At 35.7% G+C, this 14,022-nt stretch overlaps 1 protein-coding gene across 3 annotated transcripts in view; it reads right to left on the bottom strand.

The window, feature by feature from the left end:
- Ros1 (ROS proto-oncogene 1, receptor tyrosine kinase) overlaps nt 1–14,022 on the bottom strand; it is a 124,072-nt gene that overhangs the window by 21,173 nt on the left and 88,877 nt on the right. For all 3 annotated transcript variants that reach the window (XM_034637013.2, XM_027953037.2, XM_027953036.2), the window contains 7 exons: nt 13,139–13,307; nt 12,107–12,224; nt 9,202–9,392; nt 7,447–7,530; nt 4,100–4,235; nt 2,598–2,760; nt 921–985 (listed from right to left, as the gene is read on the bottom strand). In XM_034637013.2, coding sequence (XP_034492904.2) covers nt 921–985; nt 2,598–2,760; nt 4,100–4,235; nt 7,447–7,530; nt 9,202–9,392; nt 12,107–12,224; nt 13,139–13,307 — 926 coding nt within the window. The remainder of the gene's footprint in view (nt 1–920; nt 986–2,597; nt 2,761–4,099; nt 4,236–7,446; nt 7,531–9,201; nt 9,393–12,106; nt 12,225–13,138; nt 13,308–14,022) is intronic.

Here is a 14,022-nt window from a genome sequence, read left to right as displayed (position 1 = left end):
CAAGTGTGAAATATATTCTTTCCCTTTTAGAGAAACAACTCAAGTCTACAGGTTTTGGCTGCTCTACTGGTTTCTTAAGACATCAAAATAAGCCCAGCCTACCTACCATCTGGGACTCACAGTCAAGGATTCCCTGAACTGCTTCCTTGAATCTTCATTTTAAGATGTTCTTGATAAAACAGAAGTGAGATCAGTAGAACAGAGTTAGGGGATTGAGGAGAAGGCAGGGAATGGGAAGGAACAGGAATGAAAATAAATTATGCTATATGCATGTATGAATAAATCACAACAAATCCAACATTTATATATAACTATAATATAATAATTAAGATATTTATCATATATACATTGTGTATATATAAGTAGAAGGGAAACGAGTAAAGCAGAGGCAAGGAGGGGATTATGTTATATACAAACATGAATATGTCACAATGAAATGAACTCCACTATTACGTATAATCATAATGTGCCAACAAAACATTTTTAAATGATGTCCTTGAGTACATATCATGGCCATAAACTGAAACTTTGCAGACAGGCTTACTAGAAAGGGATATCAAATAATGCTTAAGAGAACTCTCCCTTACAGGGTCTACTTCACCCATTATCACACATTTTAGAACACAGATGTGTTTAAAGTTGAACAGCTTCAGAATTCACTTGCAAAGAATCTTCCTTATCAAAGATAAAAGAAAGGAGAACCCTTTGCCTAAGGGCTGCCTGTACCCTGGCTCAGCTGACTGGCCTCCATAGAATTCTTATTAGTACAGACATATTTCCTCTCAAACTTTTCAGTCATTTTTGCTTTAAGTAAAATTTGTTACAACCAGTCATTTTGCATGTTAAAAATCCAATGCACAGAGACAAAAGCTTCCTACCCACATCAGTAAGAGAAAATTATTTTGGAACTACCCTGATACCTCATCAGATGTGCTTCCTTCAGGAATTCAATTTTCTCCTGGTCTGTGGAGCCCTTCTTCAAGGTCTGTGCAACAGAAAAACAAGTCAGTAATCAGTATAGCAGCCATCCTGTGAGCTCAGAGGGTTAATGCAGAAGGTTTTGTTTTTCAGTCTTCACCCTGAAAGCTGTAAATAGACCACAGATGCAGCATGTGAGTGTGACCTGTAAATCTCCTCTTATTGCTAATATTAGAAAATACAGTAGATAAAAGATCTAGTAATGTTTATACAACTTTTCTCCAAAGGATGGGAATTTTAAAAAGAGACCAATTTTAGCATTTAACAGGTCAATATCTTACTTTTCAAAATTTTCTACTCAATATGTATTTCCCTGATTTCTTTGCTAACAATACCCAAATTTATTTTTTAGGGACAAGGTGCCAAGTCTTAGGTAGTTGATGTAAGTTACTCATGAAAATTTGTCCTGAAATTCTCTAGCCTTCCTTGTAAATAAGTTTTAGTTCAGTTCTGGACCCAAGAAAAAATTGCTGAGCAGGAGAGAGGCTTGTGGGAAACATTTGCATTCCTGAACATATATATCTAGCACCATTTTACTCCCTTTTCCCTGGATTGAATGAAGATGTGATGCCAGGTTCTTTTCAGAGATACTGGCTCTTATAGGACATAGGACTGCACCAAAACAGCAGTCATCTCATTATGTGAGAACAATAAACATTTGTTTAAACCAATTGAGACTGGATTAAGTTAAAGTATTTTTAAAGCATATTATTTAGAAGTGGAGAGAATTTTGCCATGTTTCTGGTTGTACAGGTTACCCTCAGAGCAATAAATTCCTAATAAGCTGTAATCATGATGGTGCACAATTGCATTAACAGTTTCATTATCCCACTACCAAAAGAAAGTTTTACAAAAATACGAGAGTGTACCCAGTGCTTCCTTAAAAATACATCAAGCATACCATGACAAACAATCACATGATACAAATTTCAATGTTCATAAATAAAGTTTTATTGGAACACAGCCACACTAAATAGAACATATACACTGTGGCTGCTTTTAAACTGCAATAGCAGAGTTGAAGAATTGAGACAGAGACTGTGTGGCCCGCAAGCCTAAATATTTACTACCTGTTTATTTGAAAAAACACTTGTTGACCCTGCTCTGATTCTTTAAGAATGTATTTTGTAATTCCAGTTTTCATTTAGAATGATTGATTGGAAAAACTGTTCACCAGGTCTCAGCTAACAGCCTTAGAGGTCATGTAAACCCTGGAGATTTTCTGTTGATTATACAACCTATCTGGGAAATGCGAGGGATGGGAGGATAGTGACTTCTATAGCTATGTATAGGTTTCTACATTCTATCAGTCAATTTTTAAGTTAATTTTATTTTTAATTGACATACTTGTACATATTGAGATGTACAATGTGATGTTTTGATTTATGTATACATTCGTTAATGATCAAACCAAGGACTTTCATCATTTATTAGTGAGTACATTAAAAAATCCTCTCTTCTATTTTGAGAGATACATATACACTATTGCTAACTACATTCACCCTACTCTTGGTCCTCTTTTTAGCTAAAAGCATTCAACTTTTATTACAGTCATATCCATGCCAACCCATATAAATATGGTGACCTAACTGGTCAAGAAGTCCAGACATCCACGTTACCTTCACTGCCACTTTGATTTCTCCACTTCCATCTCCTAAGATGTCTACGGCTGTCCCTTCATACACTTCTCCAAAGGCTCCACTTCCCAATAAGAGGCGCAGGGTCAGTTTCTCCCGAGGGAAAGCAGGAAGATTTTCAATCTCCTCTTGGGTCGGAAGAGTACTGTAAAATAACAGCATATTTATTCTCACAAAATACATACAGTTTAAAGTTTGTGTTTGAGAGAGAAAGAACAATCTCAGGGCATGGCAGCATTGTCAGTTCCATGTGATATAGTGTATGAAATTCTGTGCTCCTATTAATACTTCTCGATTCCACCACCTTTTACAGAAAGCAAGTAACTTTGCTGCCAGGCATCTTCACTTCAACAGAAACATGCATGTGTATGTGTTGCTTTGAGATTTTTTTTAAACTAGTTCTATCAAAGTTAGCAGCTATGAACTTCTTCAGGTTGCTAATTTGTGTGAAAAATGATTAGAAATTAGCAATAGATGCATCTGAGTCTATGAGTTTTCATTTCAACAGTTTCATATACCTGATATGTTTTGTAAAATGGAATTTACTATGATCAAAAAAAAAAATCAACCCCATCACCATCTAACAGGTTAATTTAGAAAGCCAGTTTTCTCACTTGGACTATCATGAGATGGAGTCTCTAGATTAAAGCTTTGGGTTTGCAGGGTGCAATTGGCACACGCCTGTAATTCCAGTGGCTTGGGAGGCTAAGGCAGGAAGATTTTTAGTTCAAAGCCAGCCTCAACATCTTAGTGAGACCCTAAGCAACTCAGTAAGATCCTGTCTCTAAACAAAATATAAAAAACAGTTGAGATGCGGTTCAGTGGTTAAGCTCCCTTGTATTCAATCCCTGGTAACTTTGAGATTTAATAGAAAAATCTTGAATATCAGATATGCTGAGTATTTTGTCAAAGAAAAGTCAGTTCCAAATACCTGGTTACCCCTGTATCTACTTTAAACCCTTTGTTTTCATGTCATGAATTATAAATTTCTAGAAGCAAGACCTAAGAACATACCAGTACCATTCCTTTTTGTATACACTATAATATAAAGAAACATGCAAAGAAACACTTAAGTATTTCCCTCAATTTTAATAACAAAAGAAAATCAAAACTCATCTGTCTTAAAGAGATTTTGAGGCAATCACCATGCCACTTCTGAAATGGGCTAAAATTGGCTTAATATGAGATGCTGGGAATTCCCTTTCATCTCAAACTCTATCTCCAATGGAACCAACCACGTTACCATCTACTCTCTTCAATGTGGTATTTTCTTCTTTCATTTATTTTTTAACTACATGATAAAACGCTAAAAAGCAATGGACTTTTCTGTATTTATTTTATAGGATAACCACATAATTTGCCAGTCGTCTCTGGTCACATCAGAGACTGGAAGAGAAAGTTATCAATAATTATGCCAGAATAAGGGGCATATTGTCACCCACTCTTTGCATTGGAGCTCCATAAAGAATGCCCAGGCTACATACTGTATTGCATAGCAGGCGTTAGCCAGTCCCACCCCAGCTGCCAGGCCTCGCAGCTCTGCCAACTCCTTGTCTTCGTTTAGGAGAACTGTCAGGCCTTCCTTGGAAGTTTTTGGATTCTTGAACTTTCTGTGCCACACTTTAAAGCAAAAAAAGAATTTAAAAAATAAAATATTGCTTCCTTTTTCCTTCAGGACATGCTAATACACTTTAAATGCTTGTGTATAAGAATACAATTCACAAAATAATAGAACTTGATTAAAAAATGTGCCCACAGTATTAAATCCAGACAAAATGTCCTAAAAATATACAAGTTATATACATCATTTTTATCTCACTTCTCAGAGTAAAGCTTAACATATTATTATGAATAAATTGAAGCATCTTAATATTAGAATTTATTTCTCAAAATGACCCAAAATAAATCAAAACATACTTGCATAGTAACTATTAGTGAAACATTCATTTCTGACTCCAGACATATTCCATTTAGTAGACCTGAGGGAATGCTTTCAATAGAATGGCACACTAAAAAATGCTTTCAATATAATGACAGAATGCAAAATTATTAAATCTATTGTTGTTTATATATGAATATTCAAATATATGGAAAAATAACTGGAATAAAAGCCACCAACCATTAGCAGGTTTTCCCTTTCATTTTGGAATCATGAGTAATTTATATTGTCTTTTTATAACATAAGCAGATATAATATAAAGTTTATTTTTCAAAGATTAAAATGCAATTGTAGATCTCCAATCTACAGTGTAATTTTGACTCAGAAGTTGAAAACTGCAAAGGTGCTTTGGGAGATGATAGTTAAAATGTGGACTTCATTTCATAGTAGTTTCTATATCCAAGAGGGTTAGAGTTTTATTCACATGAAATTCCTCTGGAGGCACTATAAAGGGAAAAGTTGCAAGTACATTTGCTACTGCAGTTTTTCAACCCTGAGATGTTTTTCATGAGCTTTCTATATTTTTAAAGACCCAGGGTAAGCCCTACATTTTTGGTGACATCATCTGAGACCTCTGCAAACTCTGAGGCTCTCTCATCTCTGAATTTCAAAGACCAATTGTGTCACTGTCTTGTACATTTCATGTTATTTAACACAGGTAGTGCTCTTTTCATACTGGTACGTCTTACCACCCTCATTAAAGGGCAAGTTCTAAGGTCAGTAATTGTATTTTTACAGCTTTTATTTCCTTTCTATTCTCAAGCATAAGGCTAATGTTGCACATTAGATAAAACCACTCACCAACTCAAAGGCTGTCAGTGCTTATTTTTAAACCGTTCTTTCAAGTTTATAAGTATGACCAATGAGAACCCTCAGCACAATACAAATTTTAAAAGGATTGCTACTTCTCACCATTTTAATAACTCAGCCTTTTTTCATGCACTCACACACTACTAGCAAAACCACATGCACTGCTAATGAAAGCAAAAACTGGATTAGCTTAGCTACATTCAAAAAACCATGAGTTCCAAACAGAATAAAGACCTTTAAGTCCTGAGAAAGTCAGAGATCCATAGAATGTCTTGAAAGCACACAATAGGTTGTCTGAAATTATCTCATGTTCATCCACTAGAGTCATGGGTTTAAACAATGGTGATGTACAAGCAGGCAAACAAAGGTCAGATGAAGGGTTCTTCATGTAATATCCTTTCTAGCACGAAAGCAGACAAGCAGTCAAGTCTATATGCCAACTGCCAAATATACTGCAGTCATATGTGTAACTGTGGAGGGGCCGGCTTAGTGGCACAAACATCAGCTGTGCAATACTTAGACTCCCTGGAACCACAGGTTAAAATCCTAGCAGTGTCAGCTGAAATTTTTAGCTTTCCCACTTTGCTGAAGGAGTTTCTCATATTGTCTGAGTGGAATCTTTGAAATGAAATCTCGATTCAAGTTCAAAGTGCTCTCTGATACCTTGTGACTCCCAATCAGTTTAGAGAAAGAATAGAGATTTAGAACACTGAACGAAACATTGGCTTTCTTCATCCTCAGAGAATCAGCTTTATGCTTCCAACTGTCCCTTCAATTTTCTCTTATTTATAATAAAATAAGCTACAGGTTCCTGACTATGTGCTTGAGTTCCTTTTCTGGAATTATGCTTTCCTCACAATGTTCCAGCTTGTCAGCAACAGAGAATGGGACCATATATGTTAGAACCCAAACCAACAAGACATTTTGAGAACTGAAAGAGAGTGCTATTGATTTTTACAATGAAACAACAGGAAAAATCAGAACATATGATCACTAGGATCACCTTAAGGGCCCTATCTCTGACTGTCTGTGTTGGGGTTGCTACTCTATTGTCTCATCACTGAACTAAATCTTAAAAGAAGGTGGGGTATTTTAAGACTAGCACATCCACTTAAAACGAATAATGGGAAGTAGCTAACTCACTATCTACCTACACTACTTCTTCTGCTTTCCTAGTCATTTATAATTAAGCAGGGTTTTGAAATAAGCCAGTCAGACATCTGAAAGTGAGCATGGATCCTACAAGCCAGAAATGGATCTCCTGAGAAAGAGGCCCTGCTCATTCCAAACCAGGCTGTCTGCCTGGAGACCAAAACTATCCTGACCAAAAATTGTCACTGGCCTCCCAACTAATCCTACACTCTTTTTGTACCCAGGGTTATTTTTCTTTTATTTATTTCAATATGAAAGCCACAAAACACTTGTTATAGCCAATCAGAAACAAATACTGCTTTAAAGAAAGCTAGAAGATGGTGACCTTGAAAATAGTTTTATCTAAAGTACACCATGAAGTGTATACACAGATATATTTTTCATAAAATAGTTACCCTTGCTATGGTTTGGATCTGGAATGTCCCTGAAAGTTCATATGTTTAATGCTTAGTCCCCACCTGGACACTGTCAGGATGTGGTGGAAACATTAAGAGATGGGGCCTAGGGAGAGGTCTTCAGATCACTGAGGGCATTCTCTTTAAGGGGAAAGTGGACCCCATCCCCTTCCTCTTCCCCTCATTCATTCCTAGCCATGAGGTAAGGGCCTTGCTGGGTCATGTATTGCCATGATGTGTGCCACACACTCAAAGAAACAGGGCCAGTCATTAATGGACTGAAACCTCTAAAACTGTGAGCTGAAATAAATCTCTAGAGTAACAGAAAACTTACTAACACATCCTTTGATTAAAAAAAAATTCACAGAAATTATTCATTATAAAAGGATGGCCAAGGGTAACATTGAATTATATGAATATATTTAATCAGGTAATGTCTCATGCAGGAGGTTAGATAAACCGCAAGATAAATTAATCAGTACAAAATCAAACAAACCATAGTTTGGTACCTATTTTTAAAATTTCTGACACTTACCAAATGTCAATGGGATTGTAACAACCAGAAATACTCCAACCACAGTGACAAGTACAAAACTTGCTTCTGGTATCCAATAACCATCTAATGAAATAAATGAGAAAAATAAATTAATTCACAGAATAAAACAAATTGTCCCAATTTGACCCAACTACCTACAGAGTGATTAGCTAGAGGTAATTTCTACTTGATTTTTGTAAGCCAGGTGGTAGTTTGAAATCATCTATGGTGACAGTGTATACACCATGGAAAATCAACATAAAAGTCCCAACACCCAACTGAAATACACTCACCCAACTCGCTATTTTAAGGTGACAGAAGAAACATGTATGATTTTTTTAATGAATTCGGGACAAAGAAATCTCAGTCTTTATATATTATATAGTTGGGATTACTATTTTTTATTCATATACATCTAAATTCATGGATATTAAACTGAGGAGAGCAAACGTGAAAACATGGTGTCTTCTCTTAGGGATTTTCAGTTGCATAGAAGAGATAACATGTAAACCAGAGGTTGGCACACAACAGGCTGTGGGACAAATCTGGCTACAGCCTTATTTTGTTCTTCCCATGAGTTAAGAATGGTTTTTATAATTTTAAAGTATTACTTTAAAAAAAGATATGCTATAGAAAGCAAATATAGTTTGCAAGGTCAAAAATATTTGCTATATTTGGTTCTTTTCGGGAAATGTTTGCTAAGACCTTATATAGATAACTAACCATAATACAAATAAGGATAAAGTTTTATATGAAAGGTGTGCACAAAATGAAATCATCAATTTTGCCTAAGGAGTGTCAGTCACACATCATGATGGATTCTTTCAAGTCACGTCTTCAAGGATGAAAAGAATTTCAATTGGCAGAAAATTAAGGAAAGGCAATTCCAGATAAGAGGTACATGGTAGGGGGTGGAGTCCCACCTTCTAGGCTAAAGAAGACACAAGGCTAAGGATCTAGTGACAAAAGATTTTCTAATTAGTCTAGTACAGCTACAGCACAGGATTAAATAATGGGAAAAATTAACTACAATTGGAAGATAAGTCATGGAAGACTTAATATCCCACATAGAAGTTTGTAGTTGATTCTAAAGGCAGCAAATAAAGAGCCGTTTTGGTACATTAAGAGGGTTAAGTGAGCTAGACTGCTTCAGCTAGAATACTGTCAGCAGCATGATTAAGCCAACAGCCCAAGCAAGAAAGAAAACCTTAAATCAGGAAACCCAACATGAAAGTTGGAAAATACAAACTCATCAGAGAGAAATCAAGATGGTAAAATCAACAGAACCCGGTGACGGCACAGAGGAAAAGATTAAATATGGTACTGAGACTTCCAGCCAAAGTGATTAGAAAGTTAAAGTATTGGAAACTAAAACAAGGCACACAGTACAAGAGGTAAGTATTAGAAAAGAGACAAAAAAAAAAAAGTGGTTCTAGGATTATTGCATGTAAGAAGGGAGTGCCAGGAACAGAATAAAAGACTAAGTAGTTAAAGACCACATTCTGGATGCCTTGGAAGCCTACCCAGGAGTTCATGTGGTAGTCATTAAGGAGTATTTGGTTATTACTGAAGAGTAAAATGACATGGTGATAATGATGTTTTATATAGGAAGACCACGTCAGATGAATTGAATAGTTCAACAGTTTGAATAAGTTATACAATCACCATAACTGGTACTAAAATTAAGGATGCACATATCTTCATCACTGAACTTTTATGTAGTAAGCTAGTGTGTAGGCAAATATGGTGACATACCTCCAACTAGTATAATATTCTCACTGATTCCACTGTATTCACCAAATCCAAGACTATTTGCAGCTACTACTCTAAACTGAAAAGTTCCTTTCAGGTTTTTCGACTTCCATGTGCAAAGGCTACTGCAGGATCCATTAAATGCCATCTTCCACCTTAAATTTTGGTTTTTTGAATCATTTGAAGTGTTCTCCCTGCAAAAGAAACACTAAAATAGTAAACACAGAATATAAACATGACAATATATGTGTTATTTCTGGTTACTCAGATATCATTTTAATGTAGAACTCCAGAGAGTTTCATTGTACACTTTACCCTGGATCTCATTTTTCCCACATGGTATGGCTGCAGAACTCATCATGGTTTAAAAAGTCACCCTACTCATAGATGAGCCAAGCAACTCAGCCCATCCAAAAAGTTTTGAATAATCAGTGGACAAGAGAAAGATAGCAAACCTTTTTTTGCTGGTTAGAATGTGTAAAATTTCTTTAGCATTTAAACAATAAAACAATTATTTCATAATTTTTAACAGAAAAGTTTTAATTATTCTTAATTTTTAGTTTCTTATGATATTGGGAAAATCACTTATGCCATATCTGGATAAAATACACAATATAAATTGATAAGGAAGGTGCGATATTTCAGTCACCAAAGTTGTTATATCTGAGATTCTAAGGGTCCTTGCTTCCTTTTCTATTAGTCTACACTCTACCTCAAAGACAATCCACATTGAAACAGAAAAAGAACACAAGTTCTAAGTTCAAAAGATGAAACTAGAATGACTTTAAATGAAATCGACGGAAGGCAAGCTCAAGATCTTACATCTTCTCTGACAATGAAGAAAATTTCAGATCCTAACAGTTTTAGGATGTGATACTAAGCCACTCGATCTTAGGGGTATGTAGTAGAAGCTATTTCTGCTTCTGATAATTGAGCGGTTCTGAAAGAACAACAGGATATGGAGGGCTGAGCCTCAGACAGGGCAGGGAATAGACAAAAACATCAAGAGCATCAGGGAAGTGAAGTTGGTCACATCTGTTTACAGGAGCAGGGTATCCTCAGGACCTTCCTGAGTAAAGTATTATGACAAAGTGCTTTTATACACTTAGTGAAGTCTCTTGTTAAGCACTGGCAAATTTATTCTTTAAACAACTTTGATCCAAAAGAAACAAGTCCCTAGAAATTTAATAAGTGGCAAAAACAAAGTTCTAAAACAGAAAATGAGCAAGGATTTAAACATTGCCTATGTACTGGATTGAATAATGTTTCCCCCCAATCCATGTTCATCCATAGCCTGTGAATTTGATGTTGTTTGGAAAAAAAGGGTTTTAACAGATATAATTAAGTCAAGATGAGATCATACTGAATGAGGCCAACTCCTTATTCAATGACTGGTGCCCTTATTAGAAGAGGAAAATTTGATACAGACACACATACACACATACACACACACAACATGGTGTAATGAAGGAGTCAGAGAATGGAGTGATACATCTACAAACCAAGTAATACCAAGGATTTCTGCCAACTACAAGAAGCTAGGAGGCAAAGGAGGAGTTTTTCTAGAGCCTTTAAAGGGAGCATGTTCCTTCTGATGTCTAGATTCCAGACTTCCATACTCCAGAATCATAACAGTACATTTTTGGTTATGTTAAGCCAATTAGTTGGTGTTACTTTGTTATGATAGTCCTGGTAGTCCTAGGAAACTACAAGCCTGTTCAGCTCCCAAGTTTATACACTTTGCACAACCACTATACCATCAGCAAGCACACAGTCTAACTAGGGTGTCCTGACTAAAAAACTAACTTAAAGATACTGAAGTTACAATTCGTCCTGGAGTCCATGTATTCATAATGGAAAGCTGGGACAAGGAGCATACAAACTATTCAGATGAAATCATGCACTAAAGGTGTTGCTGAAGGGACCATGTTAAAGAAATCCCATCAGGAACCATAGTGTGGACTGGTTGATGAACATACAGGCCACTGTGATAATTCTGCAGGTCAGAATGTATTTCACTGTGCATGGAAATTAGTAACAGAACTTTCACAGAGGTTTCAACTAGAGATATGGCCAAGTAAATTCTCTAACATAAGCAGGAAAACTTTTTGAAGTTATGGGAATGTCAGAGCAAGATGATGCAAAAATAGATCTAAGCGTGAGTCGCCAGAACTATAATTATGGAAGTGACTTTCGTCCTTGGAGCTTCTTAAAAGATGGTTTCATAGTCCCGTGAGGGGAGTGTCTTTGGAATTTGGAATTCTCCCTTCAAGTTGGCATGAAATCCGTCCTGCTGAGCCAGTTATGGTTCTCTGAGCTCCTGGTACTGGCTAGGTCTGAGGTTTCATGTGCACATCAGCTGCTGGTTTTCATGGACAGCACATTTTCAGTCCCTGGGAACACACTATAAACTGTCATTTTCACAATGGATAAGAAGTCTGGGTGATTATAGGCCTCAGACCATTTCAGCCCCTCCTCTAATTTTACATTCTGAAAAATACCTAGCTCATGATCAGTCCTCATTAGAGAGTGTTCTATCTTGCCAAAACAAATGATCAAGAATTTACATACCTACCATCATGTAACATCAAATATCAGCTTAGTTCCTTAAGCAGAATAGATATTAAGTAAATATCAGTTGCTTGAGCCTATGACTGAATAATTTCTCTAAGGATTATTGAGAAGTTTTAGATTTCTGAGAATGATATGATAGGCCTTATAATTAGAATGCTATGGGTGACCTCTAGGAATTGACGAAAGAACATAACAATGTACCCAAGGTCCTTAAACTGAAGATATTTTGTGTTTGTGTATAAATATAATTTCATAAATATTATTACTTTTGGTCACCTAATAGTTAACTGCTTAGCTCTTGTAGTTTATAAAGCACTTTTGCAAACAGACATACCTGATCTCAAGGATGTAGTACATAAGTCTACTTCCATTATCTTCAGCTTTTTCCCACTGTATTGAATTTTTACTTCCCTCTAATAATTTGGGAATGCCTGGTTTACTTGGGACTCCAGCTTTTGGGGAAAAAGAACATGTTGATTAATATGTTAGAAGAATAAACTAGTCTGCATTGATATCTTTCTATAAAATATTCTGAGGAAAAATAAATACATTTAGGAAATATTCAGAAGTTTTCTGATATAAGTAGATTTTTTAAAAATGAGTATCAGAAGTTTTATTAGTGATGGATTATATGTATTAGTTATAATATTAACAGTGTAACGTAGCTTGACACAAAATAAGTGATAAATGCAAACTTTAAAAAAAATCATAAGTTTTGGAGCATTTTCCCTCTACTCTCATAGTGATCGATTGGGATTTATGGTATATCTTTTTAAATACTAATTAGTTTAATAGACTTTAGATTTTTTTCCATTTCTTTAACATCTGGAATATAGAATTTGTTTAATAAGTATTTGTTGAACACTTAGTTACCCTTTTTTCTTGATTTAGTTCTCCCTGAAAGATATCATAGTTGGACAGGAAATCAGAATGCTAAAAGGAGAAATAATTGTGCTCTACTCAGGATCTTACAAGACCAGGGCAGTGTTATCTTGTTACTGCCTTTAAAGACTCCTGACTTTCCAATTTCTTCACTTAGGTTCCAGCAATAGTAATATACTCTTTGTAAAGCAAAGATTTCAACCTCTAAGATTGGTGAATAAGAAATGAAAAAGATTTGAGACCTTGTAGGCTTTTTTTTTTTTTTTTTTTTTTGTACCAGGGATTGAACCTAGGGTCGCTAAATCACTGAGCCACATCCCCAGCCCTTCTTAATATTTTTATTAGAAACAGGGTCTCACTGAGTTGCTTATGGCCTCGCTAAGTTGCTGAGGCTGGGTTTGAACTTGCGATCCAGATTACAGATGTGCACCACCATTCCCAGCTCCTGGTAGACTTTCTGAGTGCCAAGCCAGTTAATACTCACCTTTTGTCTTGAAGTTCTCTGGAAGTGAGGTGCTGTTTTCTCCTGTCATATAAACCACCACTACTCGGACATCATAGGAAGTATGAGGTTGCAGATCTGTGATGTTACAGACATAAGCAGGACCTTTGCTGCATGAAGCTTCGACATGGTAAAACTCATTGTATCTCCACTGAAAAAGAAGTCTCAACTAACATTTTTGTTTCTTTAAGAAAATCTTCTTAAACATAGAAATGTATAGTCCTGTGGCAAGTGATTAGAACTCAAAGTTTACTTTCTACTAAAGAATCATAGCTTCTTTATGAATGTTTGATTCCAAACATTATTCTCACCATCTATAGCCATTTTTTTTCTCATGACAAGCTCTAAATGACCTGAATGACAATTCTTAGATAAAGTCAAGGTGAGACATGTAAACCTAACTATATATCATGGGGAACATTCTGAGCTGAGATTCTTCCATTATCCCTAAAAGTGGACACCTAAATTAAATCAGATGGCTGAGAATACAAAATCACAGCTGAGGAGCAATGAATGAACAAAGATAACTTCAATTCTAGGGATTAGTTCATTTCAAAATAATAAATTCCACTTATTTCAATTCTTTGAAGAAGTCCATAGTGACTAACAAATTATAAACATTTAGGGTTTTCCCTCCTACCACCCTCTTCAAACATGTGACCAGCATCCTTTATATTTATACATAGGAAGGGTAAATCTTTACAAAAAGGAAAGTTTTTCCCACCATCAGGCAGCTACTAAGTAGCAAGGTTAAAAGTTAAATATAGGAAATGTTGCTTTAATACTGCTTTAGATACTGGTTCTCTAATTAAAGCTATCTGAAGCTTATTTCTCTATGATATTTCTTTCCTTAAAAGCTGTGTATT

This window comes from Marmota flaviventris, chromosome 6 (genome assembly GCF_047511675.1).
Source record: "Marmota flaviventris isolate mMarFla1 chromosome 6, mMarFla1.hap1, whole genome shotgun sequence".
In the NCBI taxonomy this organism is placed as follows: domain Eukaryota; kingdom Metazoa; phylum Chordata; class Mammalia; order Rodentia; family Sciuridae; genus Marmota; species Marmota flaviventris.
Note: the sequence above shows the minus strand (reverse complement) of the source record. Positions and strands in the feature narration are given on the sequence as shown.